This window comes from Nerophis ophidion, linkage group LG01 (assembly GCF_033978795.1).
Source record: "Nerophis ophidion isolate RoL-2023_Sa linkage group LG01, RoL_Noph_v1.0, whole genome shotgun sequence".
Taxonomy (NCBI): domain Eukaryota; kingdom Metazoa; phylum Chordata; class Actinopteri; order Syngnathiformes; family Syngnathidae; genus Nerophis; species Nerophis ophidion.
In genome coordinates this window covers 2,053,753-2,077,038 of record NC_084611.1, presented here as the reverse complement: position 1 = coordinate 2,077,038, position 23,286 = coordinate 2,053,753, and the positions used below count along the sequence as shown (strand labels likewise).

The window sequence follows — 23,286 nt, the reverse complement described above, 5'->3', positions numbered from 1 at the left end:
ACACACACACACACACACACACACACACACACACACCAAACCACGGTACAAACATGGGCGGTCTCGCTAGGTTCATCCGACTGTACGAAAGTGGTGTGGGCGACAGGAAGTCCAGACAGGCGAGTGTGAGGACGAGGACGAGGACAGAGGAGCCGAGCAGGGACAGCAGCCAGAAGGAGTTCCTGGAAGTCTACGTGGACACGCTGAAAGACCGAGGTGAGCGTACATCGTATGAGGGGCCGTTATGGACGCTATTCAGAGTCACCTCTTACATCAACAACTGAAATATTTTTCTCTCACACACACTACTGAAACACTCATACATACTACTGAAACACTCACACACACTACTGAAACACTCTCATACACACTACTGAAACACTCTCACACACACTACTGAAACATTCTCACACACACTACTGAAACATTCTCACACACACTACTGAAACACTCTCACACACACTACTGAAACACTCTCATACACACTACTGAAACACTCTCACACACACTACTGAAACACTCTCACACACACTACTGAAACACTCACACACACTACTGAAACACTCACACACACTACTGAAACACTCTCATACACACTACTGAAACACTCTCACACACACTACTGAAACATTCTCACACACACTACTGAAACATTCTCACACACACTACTGAAACACTCTCACACACACTACTGAAACACTCTCACACACTACTGAAACATTCTCACACACACTACTGAAACACTCTCACACACACTACTGAAACATTCTCACACACACTACTGAAACATTCTCACACACACTACTGAAACATTCTCACACACACTACTGAAACATTCTCACACACACTACTGAAACACTCTCACACACACTACTGAAACATTCTCACACACACTACTGAAACATTCTCACACACACTACTGAAACACTCATACACACTACTGAAACATTCTCACACACACTACTGAAACACTCTCACACACACTACTGAAACACTCACACACTACTGAAACACTCTCACACACTACTGAAACACTCACACTACTGAAACACTCTCACACACACTACTGAAACACTCATACACACTACTGAAACACTCTCATACACACTACTGAAACACTGTCATACACACTACTGAAACACTCACACACACTACTGAACACTCTCACACACTACTGAAACACTCACACACTACTGAAACACTCTCACACACTACTGAAACACTCACACACTACTGAAACACTCATACACACTACTGAAACACTCTCATACACACTACTGAAACACTCACACACTACTGAAACACTCATACACACTACTGAAACACTCTCACACACACTACTGAAACACTCACACACACTACTGAAACACTCATACACAGTACTAAAACACTCTCATACATACTACTGAAACACTCACACACTACTGAAACACTCTCACACACTACTGAAACACTCACACACACTACTGAAACACTCTCATACACACTACTGAAACACTCTCATACACACTACTGAAACACTCACACACTACTGAAACACTCACACACTACTGAAACACTCATACACACTACTGAAACACTCTCACACACACTACTGAAACACTCATACACAGTACTAAAACACTCTCATACATACTACTGAAACACTCACACACACTACTGAAACACTCTCACACACACTACTGAAACACTCTCACACACACTACTGAAACACTCTCACACACACTACTGAAACACTCACACACACTACTGAAACACTCACACACACTACTGAAACACTCATACACACTACTGAAACACCCATACACACTACTGAAACACTCATACACACTACTGAAACACTCTCACACACACTACTGAAACACTCTCACACACACTACTGAAACACTCATACACAGTACTAAAACACTCTCATACATACTACTGAAACACTCACACACACTACTGAAACACATACACACTACTGAAACACTCACACACTACTGAAACACTCACACACACTACTGAAACACTCACACACACTACTGAAACACTCTCACACACACTACTGAAACACTCTCACACACACTACTGAAACACTCTCACACACACTACTGAAACACTCATACACACACTACTGAAACACTCACACACACTACTGAAACACTCTCACACACACTACTGAAACACTCATACACAGTACTAAAACACTCTCATACATACTACTGAAACACTCTCACACACACTACTGAAACACTCATACACACTACTGAAACACTCTCATTCTTACTACTGAAACACTCATACACACTACTGAAACACTCATGCACACCACTGAAACACTCATACACACTACTGAAACACTCATACACACTACTGACACACTCTCACACACACTACTGAAACACTCATACACACTACTGAAACACTCATAAACACTACTGAAACACTCATACACACTACTGAAACACTCACACACACTACTGAAACACTCATACACACTACTGAAACACTCACACACACTACTGAAACACTCATACACACTACTGAAACACTCTCATACACACTACTGAAACACTCATACACACTACTGAAACACTCTCACACACACTACTGAAACACTCTCACACACACTACTGAAACACTCATACACACTACTGAAACACTCATACACAACACTGAAACACTCTCACACACACACTACTGAAACAGAGTGTTTCAGTAGTGTGTGAAATATTTTTCTCTCACACACACTACTGAAACACTGTCATACACACTACTGAAACACTCTCACACACACTACTGAAACACTCTCACACACACTACTGAAACACTCTCACACACACTACTGAAACACTGTCATACACAGTACTGAAACAGGATGCCACCTGTGCAACAGAGTGTTTCAGTAGTGTGTGTGAGAGTGTTTCAGTATTGTGTGTGAGAGAGGTAATTCTGAATAATGTCCCTAACGGCCCCTCATACTATCCGGCGTGTGGTCAATCTTCTTCTTCTTCTTGTCCCCTGCAGAGGACGTCCCGTACGCCACCACCAAAGTGTCCATTTCCTGTCTGCTGTGACCAACACAGCCATGCTAACATGCTAATGCTAACAGTTGCTAGGTGACCCAGCAAACATGAGGGCAGAAATCATGTTGTCAAGCTGAACACGAAGCGCTAACACTGGCTACGCTACTAGCGACAGTCCTCTCCCGCTAAAACTCCCTGAAAAGATGGACTTTATCCACACATTCTGTGGACATCTTTATTCATAAACACATCCTGCTCTGCCAGAGAATAAGAAGACTAAGTCAAGTCGCTACGTTCAGAAAACTTCATTCATACCATGAAGGAATGATTTTACTTCCTAATATGAAATATTTAGTGAATAATATTTTCAGTCACTAAATATTTACCTTTAGCAACATGTATTTACATAGAAGTAGCAACTAATATAACTAACAATTCACATAAACATGAATAACCTATTCATGTTTTTAGGGACTTAATATTTATAAATATTTGGAGACTATTTAGTTATCAATGTTGAATATTTTAATAAATATTTAGCAACTGATATACTGAAGAATATTTTTCAACTAATATAATTATACATATTTAATTATATTTTGCAACTGAAATATTCCTAAATATTTAGCGACTAATATACTTACATTTAGAAACTGTTAACACAAAATAAGTGATTGATATATTCATACATTTTTAGCAGCTTATTATTCATTAATAATTTGAGGCTAAATACTTACCAATGTTAAGTGTTGAATATTTTTGTGAATATTTAGGTAGTGAACATTTTCGTGACTAATTATAAATATTTAGCAACCAACCATATATGGTGACTAATATATTTGAGAAAATGTAACAACTAATACAGTTTTTAAATATTTATCGACTAACATCCATATTTAGTGACTAACATACACTATATTGACATCCATCCAAATGATGAGAATCACTAACCACTTGGCCCGGTGTATCAAATCAAGCACTTAATCATGGAGACTGTTTCTACAAACATTTGCCGCTCTCAGTGATTTCCAGCATGGAAGTGTCACAGGATGCCACCTGTGCAACAATTTCAGTCGGGAAATTTCCTCGCTTCTAAATATTTCAAAGTCAACTTTATTCTAAAAAAAATGAAGAGTTTGGGAACAACAGCAACTCAGCCAAACTGACAGAGAGGTCAGCATAGTGCAAAGACTTTCTGCACAGTCACTTGCTACACAGCTCCAAACCTCAATTCACCTTCCAATTAGCCCACGTACAGTACGCAGAGAGCTTCATGGAATGGGTTTCCATGGCCGTGCAGCTGCATCTAAGCCATACATCACCAAGTCCAATGCAAAGCGTGGGATGCAGTGTTGTAAAGGACATCGCCACTGGACTCTAGAGCAGTGGAGATGCCTTCTCTGGACTGATGAATCACACTTTTCTACCTGGCAATCTGATGGAGCAGTCTGGCTTTGGAGGTTGCCAGGAGAACACTACATTGTGCAGAGTGTGAAATTTGGTGGAAGAGGAATTATGGTGTGGTGTTGTTTTTCAGGAGTTGGGCTTGGCCCCTTAGTCCCAGTGAAAGGAACTTTAAATGCTCCAGGATACCAAAACATTTTGTACAATTCCATGCCCCCAACCTTGTGGGAACAGTTTGGAGCGGGCCCCTTCCTCTTCCAAGCAAGGTCCATAAAGACATGGATGACAGAGTCTGGTGTGGATGAACTTGACTGGCCTGCACAGAGTCCTGACCTGAACCCCATAGGACACCTCTGGGATGAATTAGAACGGAGACTGAGAGCCAGGCCTTCTCCACCAACATCAGTGTGTGACCTCACCAATGTGCTTTTGGAGGAATGGTGGAAAATTGCTGTAAAGACACTCCACAACCTTGTGGACAGCCTACCTAGAAGATCTAAACACACTCCACAACCTTGTGGACAGCCTACCTAGAAGATCTAAACACACTCTGCAACCTTGTGGACAGCCTACCTAGAAGATCTAAACACACTCCACAACCTTGTGGACAGCCTACCTAGAAGATCTAAACACACTCCACAACCTTGTGGACAGCCTTCCCAGGAGATATAAACACACTCCACAACCTTGTGGACAGCCTACCTAGAAGATCTAAACACACTCCACAACCTTGTGGACAGCCTACCTAGAAGATCTAAACACACTCCACAACCTTGTGGACAGCCTACCTAGAAGATCTAAACACACTCCACAACCTTGTGGACAGCCTACCTAGAAGATCTAAACACACTCCACAACCTTGTGGACAGCCTTCCCAGGAGATATAAAGACACTCCACAACCTTGTGGACAGCCTACCTAGAAGATCTAAACACACTCCACAACCTTGTGGACAGCCTACCTAGAAGATCTAAACACACTCCACAACCTTGTGGACAGCCTACCTAGAAGATCTAAACACACTCCACAACCTTGTGGACAGCCTACCTAGAAGATCTAAACACACTCCACAACCTTGTGGACAGCCTACCTAGAAGATCTAAACACACTCCACAACCTTGTGGACAGCCTACCTAGAAGATCTAAACACACTCTGCAACCTTGTGGACAGCCTACCTAGAAGATCTAAACACACTCCACAACCTTGTGGACAGCCTTCCCAGGAGATATAAACACACTCCACAACCTTGTGGACAGCCTACCTAGAAGATCTAAACACCCTCTGCAACCTTGTGGACAGCCTACATAGAAGATCTAAACACCCTCTGCAACCTTGTGGACAGCCTACCTAGAAGATCTAAACACACTCCACAACCTTGTGGACAGCCTACCTAGAAGATCTAAACACACTCCACAACCTTGTGGACAGCCTACCTAGAAGATCTAAACACACTCCACAACCTTGTGGACAGCCTACCTAGAAGATCTAAACACACTCTGCAACCTTGTGGACAGCCTACCTAGAAGATCTAAACACACTCCACAACCTTGTGGACAGCCTTCCCAGGAGATATAAACACACTCTGCAACCTTGTGGACAGCCTACATAGAAGATCTAAACACCCTCTGCAACCTTGTGGACAGCCTACCTAGAAGATCTAAACACACTCCACAACCTTGTGGACAGCCTACCTAGAAGATCTAAACACACTCTGCAACCTTGTGGACAGCCTACATAGAAGATCTAAACACCCTCCACAACCTTGTGGACAGCCTTCCCAGGAGAGTTGAAGCTGTACTATCTGCAGAAGGTCATATTGAAGCCTAAGGGTTAGGAATGGGACGGCACTTCAACTTCTTATGTGAGTCAAGGCAGCTGTCCAAATACTTTTGGCAATATAGTGTATATATAAATATTTAACTACTAATATATTAATACAGAATTACTGCCTAATGTTTCTAAATAAGTTAGCGAATGATATACTTAAAAATATTTAGCGACTAATAACTTAATGTTTAGCACTGAATATTTTTGAGTATTTAGCTACTGGTATCTTAACAATATTTAGCAACTAATTATGAATATTTAGCAACCATTGGTGGCGACTTGTCCAGGGTGTACTGCGCCTTCCGCCCGAAAGAAGCACCGCCCGCGACCCCGAAAATGACAATAATATATTTAGCAAACTAAGATGTTTATAAACATTTAGTAACTAATTACTTATCAATGTTTAGCACTGGCTGTTTTTTAATATGAAGCTACTGATATCTTCCAAATATTTAGCAAATAATTATTCTTAAAAATATTTAAAAAATAATACATATTCAGCAACTATTGTATCTATTAATGTAATAAGCACCTAATATATTTTTAAAATATGTTTAAACACTGCATATTTTAATAAATATTTAGCTACTGGTATACTTGAAAATATTTTGCGACTAATATCAATATTTAGTGTATAACATTTATAAATATTTAACTGCTAATATAATACATATTTAGTGCCTAATGTTCCTACATATTTAGTAACTTATATCCTTATATTTAGAAACTAATTATATTTAGCAACTATTGTATCTATTAATATATACATGTAGCAACTAATATATTTATAAACATTTAGCAACTAATTACTTATCAATGTTTAGCACTGGATATTTTTTCATATGTAGCTACTGATATCTTCAAAATATTTGGCAACTAATTATTCTTAAAAAATATTTAGCCACTTGTGTATCTATTAATATATTTAGCAACAGATTTATGAATATTTAACTACTAATATATTAATACATAATTAGTGCCTGTTTCTAAATATTTGGCAAATTATATACAAAAAAATATTTAGCAACTTCTTACAAATATTTAGCAACTAATATATTTATAAACATTTAGCAACTAATTACTTATCAATGTTTAACACTGGATATTTTTTCATATGTAGCTACTGATATCTCCAAAATATTTGGCAACTAATTACTCTTAAAAATATTTAGCAACTAATTATAAATATTTAGCAACTATTGTATCCATTAATATATTTAGCAACTAATAATTATTTTTTAAATATATATATATAACGGTTAATTATCAATGTTTAAGGACTGCATATTTCTATAAATATTTATCTACTGGTATACTTGAAAATATTTTGCGACCACCAAATTTTCTAACATTTAGCAACTAATACATTTGCAAATATTTAGCGACTAATATCAATATTTAGTGTATGAAATGTACAAATATTTAACTACTAATATAATTCATATTTAAGTGCCTAATGTTCCTAAATATTTATCAAGTGATATACTTAAAAACATTTAACAACTAATGTATTTGTAAAGTATATTTATCCTACACTAAATGTTTTTCAAAAGAGCGACTAGATTTCGGAGATTGAAATAAAAAATAAAAGGTCATCTGTCTGCCGTCTTCAACTTGTTTGCCATAAAAACGCAACAAAAGTTTATTTGTATTTACAAACATTAGTTTGGCGTTGCTCACTTTTTGCAAATGCACCAATTATGGACAATTTCTTACTGCCACTAACAGATGGAGAGATGCTGCTTTCACAGCGACCACATGACACTGTCACTTTAAGAGCTTTAAACATGACACTGTCACTTTAAGAGCTTTAAACATGACACTGTCACTTTAAGAGCTTTAAACATGACACTGTCACTTTAAGAGCTTTAAACATGACACTGTCACTTTAAGAGCTTTAAACATGACACTGTCACTTTAAGAGCTTTAAACATGACACTGTCACTTTAAGAGCTTTAAGATGCTGCTTTCACAGCGACCACATGACACTGTCACTTTAAGAGCTTTAAACATGACACTGTCACTTTAAGAGCTTTAAACATGACACTGTCACTTTAAGAGCTTTAAACATGTCACTGTCACTTTAAGAGCTTTAAACATGACACTGTCACTTTAAGAGCTTTAAACATGACACTGTCACTTTAAGAGCTTTAAACATGACACTGTCACTTTAAGAGCTTTAAACATGACACTGTCACTTTAAGAGCTTTAAACATGACACTGTCACTTTAAGAGCTTTAAACATGACACTGTCACTTTAAGAGCTTTAAACATGACACTGTCACTTTAAGAGCTTTAAGATGCTGCTTTCACAGCGACCACATGACACTGTCACTTTAAGAGCTTTAAACATGACACTGTCACTTTAAGAGCTTTAAACATGACACTGTCACTTTAAGAGCTTTAAACATGTCACTGTCACTTTAAGAGCTTTAAACATGACACTGTCACTTTAAGAGCTTTAAACATGTCACTGTCACTTTAAGAGCTTTAAACATGACACTGTCACTTTAAGAGCTTTAAACATGACACTGTCACTTTAAGAGCTTTAAACATGACACTGTCACTTTAAGAGCTTTAAACATGACACTGTCACTTTAAGAGCTTTAAACATGACAGTCACTTTAAGAGCTTTAAACATGACACTGTCACTTTAAGAGCTTTAAACATGACACTGTCACTTTAAGAGCTTTAAACACGACACTGTCACTTTAAGAGCTTTAAACACGACACTGTCACTTTAAGAGCTTTAAACACGACACTGTCACTTTAAGAGCTTTAAACATGACACTGTCACTTTAAGAGCTTTAAACATGACACTGTCACTTTAAGAGCTTTAAACATGACACTGTCACTTTAAGAGCTTTAAACATGACACTGTCACTTTAAGAGCTTTAAACATGACACTGTCACTTTAAGAGCTTTAAACATGACACTGTCACTTTAAGAGCTTTAAACATGACACTGTCACTTTAAGAGCTTTAAACATGACACTGTCACTTTAAGAGCTTTAAACATGACACTGTCACTTTAAGAGCTTTAAACATGACACTGTCACTTTAAGAGCTTTACTTTGAAAGTCGTCCTTCACAATCCGGAAAAAAAGGTCAAACGCTTGTTAAATATTTTTATTGTGATGAAAGAAATTAAAGTCTTTACGTCGTGAGCAGGTCATGTGACCACAGTCAGATTGTTCCTTCATGTCGTCAGTCACATGACCCCTTTGGCAGTTGCCACGGTAACCATGTGTCCCTTGACTTCTGCCGGATATGAAAAAGATACAAAGGTGCTGGCTGTCCATCACAAGCTGCTGTCCTGCAAGAGCGGCTCAATGTCCTCGGCGTCGCTGGTGGGCGTGGCCAGAGGGCCGGCGTCCTGAGCGTAGGCGGCGGGCGTGCTGCTGGACTTCCTGGCCGAGCAGGTCTTAATGTCGCCCGGCGGCGGGCGCTCGGGGATGAAGACGGCCACGATGAGGGCGAAGACCACCGCGCATGCTCCGAAGAGGAAGGGCGGCCCGGGAACGCTCGATTTCTGCATCGCCACGACAACGCTTTAGCTAACAGGCTGGCGTGATGCCGCTCATGTCCACAGAGGGCGACCATGAGTCTGTTTATTACAAACATCTCACAACATGTATTTATCTTACTCTAACTGAAATATTTATTATGAATTAACATGAATTTTTGTGACTTGAACCAAAAATAGTTGCATGTGTTTATTTAAAGATCTAATTACTTCCATCAAATATTCTACTTTGGGGAAAATATTGCATATTTTGTGTTTGCCATAAACATGTTTTCTGAGACAAAAAGGGCACAAAATAAAGAAAATAACCTTATCATTGATGGATAGATCTAAAGTTGAATGTCAAAAAAATACTTTTGAATGATGACTTAAAAATCAAACTTTTTATTAATTATAGGCTCCAATTACTTCACATCAAATATTCTTCTTTCAAATATTTTTGGCAGAAAATGTTGCATATTTGGCCATCAATAAATAGATCTGAAGTTGATTTAAAAATGGCAATGTTAAAAGTAAAAAAAAGAAGAAGAAAAGAACATGACTTATTTTTCTTAAACTTCAAGGAGTTTGCTCCAAAAATAATAATGACTTAAAAAGTCAGTGTTGGGAATTATTGACATATTAAGGCTCAAATTAGTTCACATTAAATATTCCACTTTCAAGTATTTTAGGGGGAAAATATTGCATATTTTCTTTAATATTAATATGTTAACATATAGATCTGAATTTGATTTGGAGATTTAGGCATTAAAAAATAATATTACTGTATGACTTCACATTTTTATGACCGAGACCTTTCTGGTGTCAAGCAAAATAAGTGCTCGCTGCGAAATAAGTGCCCAAGCGTGTCGGGGCATATATTTAGCGCCTTAAGTGCGAAATATATGCCCACCCTATTGTATACAGTGTGTATGGGACGGCTTGCCAAATAATTGCCCGTGTGGCCTCAGTGAGAGTGCATAGGAAGTATACTCATTAGTTCAACTTTGTTATGCCACAGGATTCACTCCCGCTGACACAGTCGTCCTCTTCCATGACAGTTGGCACTCCACACAAACAAACACATTTTCAGTCTTGCTAAATCACTACTAGGATGGTCTCTCTCTCTCGCTACATACACGTTGGTTTGTCAATGACGCCGCCCTGCCAAAAAACTGCACACTGGACTGACCGCGCAGGTGCACGCATGCACACACCCCCTCTGAGCACTTATTTCGCCAGGCACTAATTTGGCGTCACACCGGGTCCCTGGGACCAAATATATATAGTATTGGTTTTAAAGTCAAAATATCAAACTGCTTTTGTGGCCCTCAGTGAACACATTCAAGCTGTGCTGCCCCCTAGTGGTCAATGGGAGTACTTTCAAGCTGACAAGGACTTCATCACTTTGCCGTTTGGGAAAAATGTGCAAGTGTGTGCGTGTACATTCATAAACTGGCAGTGTGTGTACCTTCACGTGTTGGCTGGGTCTGGCAGTCGCCGGCTGCACGTCACTAAGTTCCACGTTGAACAGGAAAAAGATGAAGCCGTAAAGTGCAGGACCCAAACCGTTACACAGACCACGGATCCCTGTGATCATGCCCTGAACCACACCTGTGCGCACACACACACACACACAGTTACTATATTGTGCACTCATGTTGTCTGAGTACCAAAATGTATTTCACCTCAAATCCAAGACAAGGAGTTACAGAATCATATTCAAAGTTCTCCTGTGTCCAAAGACTTATTTAATTATTTTACAAACATCATAAAAATGAAAAAAAGATAAAAACATGGATGCCATCATAGCAGTATTGAATAGATACGGCTCTTGTACTCGGTATCATTACAGTGGATACTTGTATGGACCCATCTCTTTGTTGACATTGTTAGCTAGTGTGTCCTCTCCAAAGTAACAGTGGACACACAAACCAGGCTGATTACAGAGAGAAGTAGTAACCAAGTAAATATCCTCCATAAGAAAGGAGTGACAACTATGACATCTACATACAATGATGTAGTATGTCTCTTAAGTAAGGTGACAATAATAAAAATGCACATTCAACACTTTGCGTTGAAGAAAGGTAAGAAAAGAAGTGCAGTTTGCTGCCTGTCTGCCTGCCTGCCACAAGTGTCTCACTCTCCTGGGCGCTGTGCTAACCAGCCAGTGGAGGCCAGCAGTCAACACTTTTGCTTTCTGAAACATTTCATGATGTACACACAAAATTGATATTTTGAGGTGAAAATTCATGTTTAGACATGCAGATTTGCACCTTTTGCAGGACATTCACAAGCCTGCACAATACTCCTTTTGTCTACACTGTTTCCACTGGCAAGTGTTGTGTGTGTGTGTGTGTGTGTGTGTGTGTGTGTGTTGACTCACATGTGCCTAGGCTCATGTTACCAGCCATGTCACCTCATCAAGTCAATGGAAAATAAATACTGTACATTCCAGCATATAAGCCTCTGCTTTAGACCCTGCGGCTTATAAAACGGTGCGCCTAATTTATGGATACTTTTCTGCTGAAGACCATTCCATATTTCCTTGAATTGCCGCCAGGTATATAGTATGCACCTGCCTAGAATTACTGCCAGGTCAAACTCGTTTCGCAAAATAATTAGCGCATGCTTAGCATTAACGCCGGGTCAAACTCATTTTGCAAAATATTACTTTTAATAGCGCATGTCTAGAATTTCCGCCGGGTCAAACTCGTCACGTCACGAGTGACACTTCACCTGTCTTCATTTTCAAAATGGAGGAGGCTGATTTCAATCATTTGAAATCGCATAAAGGGAAGAAGATTAAGAGCTATTCAGTAGGATTTAAGGTCCAAGCTATTGAATATGCTAAAAAGAACAGTAAGCAGCTATGTTTTATTAATATACCGTAGCTGCGTGTGTCAAATATGAGTCATTAAATGACTCCCGCCTCCTGGTGGTAGAGGGCGCTAGTGATCCTTCTTGCGACTACTCGGCTGCAGAAGAAGTGACAACAAGCAGCCATTGTTTATTTTTTCCTTTTAACATGGAGGATTATATATCTAAAATAAAACAGTTTTCTAAACTGGACTTTCAATGGAAGCAGGAGGTAATAAAGGAAGATCTCCATCGAGACAGAGAGACTTTTAAAACTGAAGAAAAAATAGGAAGACTTCTATAAACAAGTTATTGATGCTTTTGATCAGAAGGAGCTGCGCATGGACTTCATTTAAAAGTAAAGGTAAGACCATAATAACGTTTTTTTTTATTAAATGTGCTTTTCATGATGGTATCCTTACATCACACTCAAATTTATAAGCGCAGTCCTAAATTTACCGTATGCCTTTGGTAAACGCGGGAGTGAGAAGAGATTTTAAATTAATTAGCAATTCAAGGAAATAAGGTAGATTTACAAAAAAACAAAAAAAACACTGAAAGTGTTTGTGTTGGAGGAGTTTGCTCACTGCAGGTGCTGCAGTGTCCTTCCATTTAGCGCTTTGAACTGTTGTCTTCTAGCCGTCCATAGCGTTTCACCTCGTATGGATTCTTCATTCATCACTCAAAGCAACGTTTGTAAGTTTTACAATATAACTAAAACAATCCTTACTTACTAAGGCGTCACATGTGTGACGTCTGCAGGAGGGTTTTTATGCATATTTTTACATGCTGTCGTAATGTAATCAAGCTAACATCATTAGAATGAGCTAATATGCTAACACGTATATGAGTGTATGTGTTAGTATTATTAACCTATAATAGCAGTTCTTTTGTATTGTTTTACTTTCACAAATTCACCAAAACGTCAGCGTGGCGTTATTGAGTCTGTTTAGCTGATTGGAGAGCTAGCTTGCACAGCTAGTGGCTCCATGACCATATCTTATCTTCTGTTTTGTTTGATCTGCCGTTTTACTGCCTTATTACAGACACAATTTGGAAACAATTAAGGTATGTAAATAAACATTTTCTAAATATTTCTGTGTAAATAACTCATTTAGCAAAGTATATAAATCGGCTAAACTATGTAAAAATATTTTTCTCAGAAAATTTAGTGGGTGTGGCTTATATAGTCCAAAAAATATGGTACTGTTTTTTTCAAAAGGCAGTGTAGGACATTTTTAATTCATTAATACTGCGGTACTTTATTGGTACCAGTATACTGTACAGCCCTACTGTGCAAGTACACACACACACACACACACACACACAACATTACCTTGCTGGTCGGGGGCGGCGCTGTGTGACACGAGGGCGGAGACTGCTGGGAATGTGATGGACGACATGGCCGCCACCGTTCCCGCCGCCCACATCATCCTGGAAGACAAAAACACACCTGAAGTTGTTGAGGCGACGCTACTTCCCGGTGACTCTCGGCTCCGCCCCCAAACAGGACGACTCACCAGGGCTCAGAGCCGAAGGCGTACCAGGCCAGCTGGAACAGCTGGAAGGCCAGACCGAGGAGAACCGTGTTCTTGTTGCCGATGGTCCTCATCAGCACGCTGAGGAGCAGCGTCTGCAACACACACGCACCTGTCAGCCAGGGGGCGGGGCTTCTTGCCCCATCACGTGACCAGTGAGGCGCACCTGAGCAATGATGGACAGGACGCCCACCATGGCGATGTAGGCGGCGATGGCGGCGGGAGAGAAGTCGATGACCTGGAAGGCCACGGCGTGTTAGTTTGTTGTGTGGGAACAAACAGGAAGTGACATGTCACCTGTCTCAGGTAGAGGAAGAAGCTGGAGTACTGTCCCGCCTCTGGCAGGTAGGACAGGAAGACGGTGACGCAGATGAGCAGCACGGTGGAGTCTTTCCCCACACGGCGCAGCGACTGCACGCAAGAAATTCCGTCTGTCAATCAGGCGTTGGCGAGGCCACGCCCCCCCCTCCTCGCCCCCCGACCCGGGGACTCACAGCAAAGGGGTCGGCCTGCTCCCAGGAAATGGGAAACCCCCATGACGTCAGACGCATCTTGTCGGGCAGCGACTCGGGTACCGCCAGGAAGACGAAGGCGATGTCGGCCACCGAGATCACCGTGGCGACCAGGACCACCAGGCTGTCGCCGTATTTGGCCGACAGGTACGCCCCGATGGCTGGGCTGGTCACCAGGCTGGCGGCGAACGTGGCGGACACCTGCGAGAGGGCTCCCGGTCACCACGTGCACTGAGGGGAGGGGGATTGTGTGTGTGTGCGTGTGTGTGTGTGTGTGTGTGTACTACCAGGCCATACGCGGTGCTCCTCTGCTGCTCGTCGGTGACATCAGCCACGTAGGCGAACACCACCGAGAAGGTCACGGCGAAGATTCCCGACACGGAGATGAGAGCAAAGTACCACCTGTGTGAACACACACACACACACGCACACACACCACACACACACACACACACACACACACACACACACACACACACACACACACACACACACACACACACACACACACACACACACACACGCACACACGCACACACACGCACACACGCACACACGCACGCACGCACGCACGCACGTTTGATGTCAGACTTCCCCGCAGGCTGATCCGGTCACACGCCACGGCTCAGACGCTCACATGGCGGTCATGTGACCGGGCGGGCGGGCGGCCTCACCAGGGGCTGATCCTCATGAAGGGGATGGGTGCACACGTGAAGAAGACGGTGAGGAGGAGGAAGGACTTCCTCCCCCAGATGTCCGACAGCGCGCCGATCAGAGGCGCCGACAGGAAGGACAGGAAGCCCTGGGGCGGCGAGCGAGCGTTAGCGTGCCGAGCGCCACGGGCGAGCGAGCGTGCTCACCTTGACGCCTTGGACGAGTCCGTTCATCAGGAAGGTGTGCTGAGGGAACGTCTCGTGGAGGACCTGAAAGAGGGAGAGTGGGCGTGGCTTAGCTAGCTTGGCTAGCGTGGGCGTGTCACTCACAGTCAACATGGGCGTGGTCAGCAGTCCCCAGGCGAAGAACTCCAGGAAGATGACCACCACGGCGTGCAACACCTTGGCCTTGCCCTTCACCTGCTGAGACCACAACAGGAAGCATCAGTGGAAACTACTTCCTGTGCCATGTTTGTAAAGCATTCAACCGTTAGCATGTTAGCCCCTTTAAATTTGGAAAGAAACTTTATGGATCCAAAAGGGAAATTGTTCCACTCAGTAGGTAAAGTTACAAAGGATGGAGAGGATCATGTACACAAGGACACATGAAGAGGGCGAAAACAAAAGGTATAAAATAGACTAGAAATGTACCGTAGTAGCAATATAAAATATATGTCATATTTACATATTATACATCTGTACATCCATCCATATATCCATCCATTTTCAACATTCTTCTTCATACTGCATTAATATATGCTACTTTTAAACTTTCACGCAGAGAAGGAAATCACAACTTGCACAATTCCCACATTTGTCAACCACTTTGAAGTGCTCCACACTCCACTCACCTTGGACAATCAAACTACCATCCACACACTCCACTCACCTTGGACAATCAAACTACCATCCACACACTCCACTCACCTTGTTGGACAATCAAACTACCATCCACACACTCCACTCACCTTGGACAATCAAACTACCATCCACACACTCCACTCACCTTGTTGGACAATCCAACTACCATCCACACACTCCACTCACCTTGGACAATCAAACTAAACTACCATCCATCCTTTTTCTACTGCTCATTCCCTTTCGGGGTTGCGGGGGGCGCTGGTGCCTATGTCAGCTACAATCGGGTGGAAGGCGGGGTACACCCTGGACAAATCACCACCTCATCGCAGGGCCAACACAGATAGACAACATTCACACTCACATTCACACAGTAGGGAACATTTAGTGTTGACAATCAACCTATCCCCAGGTGCATGTCTTTGGAGGTGGGAGGGGCCTATCCCCAGGTGCATGTCTTTGGAGGTGGGAGGGGCCTATCCCCAGGTGCATGTCTTTGGAGGTGGGAGGAGGCCGGAGTACCCGGAGTAGAACCCACACTTTCACGGGGAGAACATGCAAACTCCACACAGAAAGATCCCGAGCCCGGGATTGAACCCAGGACTACTCAGGACCTTCGTATTGCGAGGCAGACGCACTAACCCCTCAGCCACCGTGAAGCCCACTAAACTACCAATTTTCCCCCCAAAATTCAGAAATTCCCAGTTTCCCAAAGCCCTATTTTCACCTCTTCCTGGAAAGTTTTCACAGGCCACATTTTTCAACCGGTTTTGACCATTCCACGTTCAAAACATTCTTCTTAAGCAGGACAACAAAACTACCATATTTACTTTCGTACAAATTCCAGGTTTTCACAAAATATCCGTTGGAATTCAAACTGCTACTACGTCAACATTTTTAAGCCGTTTTGACAAATCCCAACACCAAGCCATCAGATCATTGAGGACAATTGTTGGATTACCCATAATTTACATTTTGTAGGAAATTTCCATTCCAATGAATGGACGTATTAGTAGTTATACAATGTTCGAAATATTCTAAATTGTGCGCCATTTTTTACTGGATTCCAACCTTCAGCCCATTCAGTTTTCCCGAAATTTCCAGCAATTTCTCCCCATTGAGAATACACAAAGCTCTCTTTATCCCACATTTCTCAGCTGATTGTTAGCGTTCCACTCAAGCATAAAAGCAGTTTGGGGGCTCTAGCATTGTTGTAATAGCATTTTTTAAAAGCAGCGCAGGCCTTTATGAATGAGCTGCGGGCTGCAAATAACATACGGGCCACACTTTAGACACCCTGATGTTTGCTTTGTTAAAGTCCTACTGAAAGCCACTACTAGCCACCACACAGTCTGATAGTTTATATATCAATGATGAAATATTAACATTGCAACACATGACAATACGGCCGCTTTAGTTTACTAGATTGAAATTTTAAATTTCCCGCTAAGTGTCCTGTTGAAAATGTTGCAGAATGATGACGCTTATGTTGACTCGTGCTTGTGACGTTATTGGTTGGAGCGGACATTTTATCCCAGCACCACACACAGCTAAAAGTCGTTTGATTTAATGGCATAATTACACAGTATTCTGGACATCTGTGTTGCTGAATCTTTTGCAATTTGTTCAATTAATAATGGAGACGTCAAAGAAGAATGCTGTTGGTGGAAAGGAGTGGACTGCAGCTGCCTTTAGCAACACAAACACAGCCGGTGTTTCTTTGTTTGTTGTGAAGCTTTAATACCATATGTCCCGGCAAGAAATCTGCGTTCAAAGGACTCCGGCTTATTAGTGATTCCCAAAGCCCAAAAAAAGTCTGCGGGCTGTAGAGCTTTTTCATTTCGGGCTCCAGTACTCTGGAATGCCCTCCCGGTAACAGTTGGAGATGCCACCTCAGTAGAAGCATTTAAGTCTCACCTTAAAACTCATTTGTATACTCAAGCCTTTAAATAGACTCCCTTTTTAGACCAGTTGATCTGCCGTTTCTTTTCTTTTTCTCCTATGTCCCACTCTCCCTTGTGGAGGGGGTCCAGTCCGATCCGGTGGCCATGTACTGCTTGCCTGTGTATCGGCTGGGGACATCTCTGCGCTGCTGATCCGCCTCCGCTTGGGATGGTTTCCTGCTGGCTCCGCTCTGAACGGGACTCTCGCTGCTGTGTTGGATCCGCTTTGGACTGGACTCTCGCGACTGTGTTGGATCCATTATGGATTGAACTTTCACAGTATCATGTTAGACCCGCTCGACATCCATTGCTTCCCTCCTCTCCAAGGTTCTCATAGTCATTATTGTCACCGACGTCCCACTGGGTGTGAGTTTTCCTTGCCCTTATGTGGGCCTACCGAGGATGTCGTAGAGGTTTGTGCAGCCCTTTGAGACAGTTGTGATTTAGGGCTATATAAGTAAACATTGATTGATTGATTGAATATGGAACAGAGCGGTCAAGCGAACATGTTTCTCTACCACATGTCAACTGGCAGGTTTCGGTGAGAAAATTGTGGTAATAATTCGGCTCTTACCGGAGACATGAGCGGAGCTTGCGTCCTCCTGCAGCTGTCAAAGAGGCAGCTGCGCCTTTCTTGGCTCAATCAGAGACACTGGCGGTCACCACACCCCTCCAACTTTCAGATATGACTTTATAATCTCACTACAACACTAGTAACACAATAAGCAGATAAGGGATTTTCCAGAATTATCCTAGTAAATGTGTCTAATAACACCTAAATCGCTCTCACTGCCCTTGCCTTTTTTTTTTCTAGTTCTTCAGTCTCACTATCTTCATCCATGACTCTTTCATCCTCGTTTAAATTACTGGGTAAATCGTCGCTTTCTCGGTCCGAATCGCTCTCGCTGCTGGTGGCCATGATTGTAAACAATGTTCAGATGTGAGGAGCTCCACAACCCGTGACGTCACGCGCACATCGTCTGCTACTTCCGGTACAGGCAAGGCCTTTTTATTAGTGACCAAAAGTTGCAAACTTTATGGTGGATGTTCTCTACTAAATCCTTTCTGCAAAATAATGTCAATATGGGGAAATGATGAAGTATGACACATAGAATGGAGCTGCTATCCCCGTTTAAATAACAACATCTCATTTCAGTAGGCCTTTAATGTTATTTATGTACGGTCAAACATAAACCACTTATTTGTTAGTAAGCTACTACTTGACATATAAACTATTCTTTGTAATACAAGCACCTTTCACGGCTAATGCAAACATTTTGTATTAGCTGTCAAACTTTGTATTTGATCTAATTCTGTCACTGTTTACAGTGTTAGCTGCAAGTGTTAGCCGCTAATGCTAAAGCAGCCGGCTAGTCACTGTTCACACTTTTAAATGCTAGTGTTAGCCGCTAATGCTAAACCGGGGATGCTAGACACTGTTTACACTGTTAGCTGCTAGTGTTAGCTGCTAATGCTAAAGCCGCCGGCTAGTTACTGTTTCCACTGTTAGCTGCTAGTGTTAGCCGCTAATGCTAAAGCAGCCGGCTAGTCACTGTTCACACTTTTAAATGCTAGTGTTAGCCGCTAATGCTAAACCGGGGATGCTAGACACTGTTTACACTGTTAGCTGCTAGTGTTAGCTGCTAATGCTAAAGCCGCCGGCTAGTCACTGTTTGCACTGTTAGCTGCTAGTGTTAGCCGCTAATGCTAAAGCAGCCGGCTAGTCACTGTTCACACTTTTAAATGCTAGTCTTAGCCGCTAATGATAAACCGGCCGGCTAGTCACTGTTTGCACTGTTAGCTGCAAGTGTTAGCTGCTAATGCTAAAGCCGCCGGCTAGTCACTGTTTGCACTGTTAGCTGCTAATGCTAAAGCCGCCGGCTAGTCACTGTTTGCACTGTTAGCTGCAAGTGTTAGCTGCAAATGCTAACCCAGCTGGCTAGTCAAAGTTTACATTGTTAGCTGCTAGTGTTAGCCGCTAATGCTAACCCAGCCAGCTAGTCAGTTTAAACTGTTAGCCGCTAATGCTAACCCAGCCGGCTGGTCAAAGTTTACACTGTTAGCTGCTAGTGTTAGCCGCTAATGCTAACCCAGCCGGCTAGTCAGTTTACACTGTTAGCTGCTAGTGTTAGCCGCTAATGCTAAAGCAGCCGGCTAGTCAGTTTACACTGTTAGCTGCTAGTGTTAGCCGGCTAGTCAGTTTACACTGTTAGCTGCTAGTGTGAGCCGCTAATGCTAAAGCAGCCGGCTAGTCATGTTTACACTGTTAGCTGCTAGTGTTAGCCGCTAATGCTAAAGCAGACGGGTAGTCATGTTTTCACTGTTAGCTGCTAGTGTTAGCCGCTAATGCTAAAGCAGCCGGCTAGTCATGTTTACATTGTTAGCTGCTAGTGTTAGCCGCTAATGCTAAAGCAGACGGGTAGTCATGTTTTCACTGTTAGCTGCTAGTGTTAGCCGCTAATGCTAAAGCAGACGGGTAGTCATGTTTTCACTGTTAGCTGCTAGTGTTAGCCGCTAATGCTAAAGCAGCCGGCTAGTCATGTTTACACTGTTAGCTGCTAGTGTTAGCCGCTAATGCTAAAGCAGCCGGCTAGTCATGTTTACATTGTTAGCTGCTAGTGTTAGCCGCTAATGCTAAAGCCGCCAGCTAGTCATGTTTTCACAGTTAGCTGCTAGTGTTAGCCGCTAATGCTAAAGCCGCCAGCTAGTCATGTTTTCACAGTTAGCTGCTAGTGTTAGCCGCTAATGCTAAAGCAGCCGGCTAGTCATGTTTTCACTGTTAGCTGCTAGTGTTAGCCGCTAATGCTGAGGCTCGGGTGTGCTTACCGAGCTCCGGACCAACATGATGTCGTTGCTGGACTCGCTGGCTGGCTTTCCCGGCGGGATCATGTCACATGTTGTGGGTGCGTGAGACGAAGCATCGCCCCGCGGTGACTGCGCCTCTTCCAGCGTGTAAACTCGTGCTTCAAGTTGGAAAACGACGTCAGCTCCAACTAAACTGTTTCAGGCGTCTTTTTGACTGACATTCCGCCCATTCAGTCAGTCCAGTGTTTTTGTCACCGGGACACGCCGGACGTGCGGGGCGGCCGCCTACTCCTTCATGTATCGAGTCTTTACTTCACGGCATCAAAGTCATCGAGAGTCAACACACAGGTTTGTTGAAGAAAAACAAGTTTAAAACCCCAAAGCAGTGGTTCCTGCCCTCAAGTACGCGGTATGTGAGCTATTTGCGTTATTGCTACTTCTAAAAGGAGTGCACTTTCAAAAAAAATGCAGCTCCACCTCTAGCCGGTTTATCTTGAAACTGTTCCTAGATCAGCCTGTGTTGTGTTCTTAAGCTTTCCACTCCATAAGTCAGACTCCAGATCAGCTGGCGTGTCTGGATTGATGAATTTAACGACGCAGTGGGGAAGTTGTCATATGACCGCGCAGCAATAGAAGCCCCGCCCACTGGTGTTGGCGCACTGCCTATGACATCCATCCATCCATCCATTTTCTACCGCTTATTCCCAGTGGTTCTCAAATGCGGGTACGTGACGTATGAGCTGAGATTTTTTACAAATATACTAAAAATAGCAACAATTCAAAAATCCTTTATAAATATATTTACTGAATAATACTTCAACAAAATATGAATGTAAGTTCATAAAGTGTGAAAGGAAATGCAACAATGCAATATTCAGTGTTGACAGCTCGATTTTTTGTGGACATGTTCCATAAATATTGATGTTAAAGATTTATTTTTTTGTGGAGAAATGTGTAGGAGCCAAAATACTGTTTAAGTTAATTTACATTTTATGGAAGGTGCTTTATGTTTATTCAGCCAAAAGAGGACTATTTACTTTATTTGCATGATAAGAAAATTGATATATTGAATGCTTCGAGTAATTATATAAATCTCACTTTAATTCAATCATCAATCAATCAATGTTTATTTATATAGCCCCAAATCACAAATGTCTCAAAGGACTGCACAAATCATTACGACTACAACATCCTCGGAAGAACCCACAAAAGGGCAAGGAAAACTCACACCCAGTGGGCAGGGAGAATTCACATCCAGTGGGACGCCAGTGACGATGCTGACTATGAGAAACCTTGGAGAGGACCTCAGATGTGGGCACCCTATACCCCCCCCCCCTGTAGGGGACCGAAAGCAATGGATGTGGAGCGGGTCTAACATGATACTGTGAAAGTTCAATCCATAGTGGCTGCAACACAGCCGCGAGAGTTCAGTTCAAGCGGATCCAAGACAGCAGCGAGAGTCCCGTCCACAGGAAACCATCTCAAGCGGATCAGCAGCGTAGAGATGTCCCCAACAGATACAGGCGAGCGGTCCATCCTGGGTCTCAACTCTGGACAGCCAGTACTTCATCCATGGTCATCGGACCGGACCCCCTCCACAAGGGAGGGGGGGACATAGGAGAAAGAAAAGAAGCGGCAGATCAACTGGTCTAAAAAGGAGGTCTATTTAAAGGCTAGAGTGTACAGATGAGTTTTAAGGTGTAATTGTAATTGTAATTATTACATTTGTCAAAATGATTTGATGACGTAACTGTTTTATTTGCATATATGGCGGAAGGATCTGTGTGGTAAGGTGGTTTTTGGACGCAAGGTGTTATGGGTAATTGCTGTCAGGTGCGGTGGAATCGAGCCACAGTTTTTTGACCTCACTCATACTTATTCTCATTCATACTTTCTCTAACTAGTGCTGCAACAAACTCTCTTCATTTTTTCCCACATTGTGACTGTTTTATGTTTTAGAATTATTACGATCACAAGTAAACCATACAAACCAAGAAGAACGTCTGGAGTTTTGTTTTGTTGTTGCCGCAGCAAGCGGAGTGAATGTCAAGCTTGAGGCTACTTTAGGAATCTACAAAATGTTTAGAAGTAAGTTGATGAATCCAGATGGATCTCTATTACAATCCCCAAAGAGGACACTTTATCAATCAATCAATCAATCAATGTTTACTTATATAGCCCTAAATCACTAGTGTCTCAAAGGGCTGCACAAACCACTACGACATCCTCGGTAGGCCCACATAAGGGCAAGGAAAACTCACACCCAGTGGGACGTCGGTGACAATGATGACTATGAGAACCTTGGAGAGGACCACAGCAATGGATGTCGAGCGGGTCTAACATGATACTGTGAAAGTTCAATCCACAATGGATCC

At 42.4% G+C, this 23,286-nt stretch overlaps 2 protein-coding genes across 4 annotated transcripts in view; one reads left to right on the top strand and one right to left on the bottom strand.

Moving 5' to 3' along the window:
• lrrc2 (leucine rich repeat containing 2) overlaps positions 1-5,399 on the top strand; it is a 23,315-nt gene extending 17,916 nt beyond the window's left edge. For 2 of the 3 annotated variants that reach the window (XM_061893556.1, XM_061893559.1), the window contains exons 10-11: positions 71-216; positions 3,010-5,399. In XM_061893556.1, the coding sequence (XP_061749540.1) occupies positions 71-216; positions 3,010-3,059 (196 nt within the window). In that variant the 3' untranslated portion in view covers positions 3,060-5,399. The remainder of the gene's footprint in view (positions 1-70; positions 217-3,009) is intronic. The other variant, XM_061893565.1, reaches the window with a different exon arrangement.
• A 3,954-nt stretch (positions 5,400-9,353) lies between these two features.
• Positions 9,354-21,492, bottom strand: mfsd14bb (major facilitator superfamily domain containing 14Bb). The gene is made up of 12 exons (XM_061893543.1): positions 20,933-21,492; positions 15,636-15,728; positions 15,513-15,575; positions 15,327-15,454; positions 14,940-15,054; positions 14,635-14,853; positions 14,438-14,551; positions 14,307-14,378; positions 14,123-14,235; positions 13,939-14,036; positions 11,215-11,357; positions 9,354-9,770 (listed from the first exon to the last, which is right to left on the bottom strand). Exons 1-12 carry the CDS (start codon positions 20,993-20,995, stop codon positions 9,540-9,542), a joined length of 1,452 nt encoding a protein of 483 aa, XP_061749527.1. The 5' UTR covers positions 20,996-21,492; the 3' UTR covers positions 9,354-9,539.
• Positions 21,493-23,286: the final 1,794 nt, after the last annotated feature.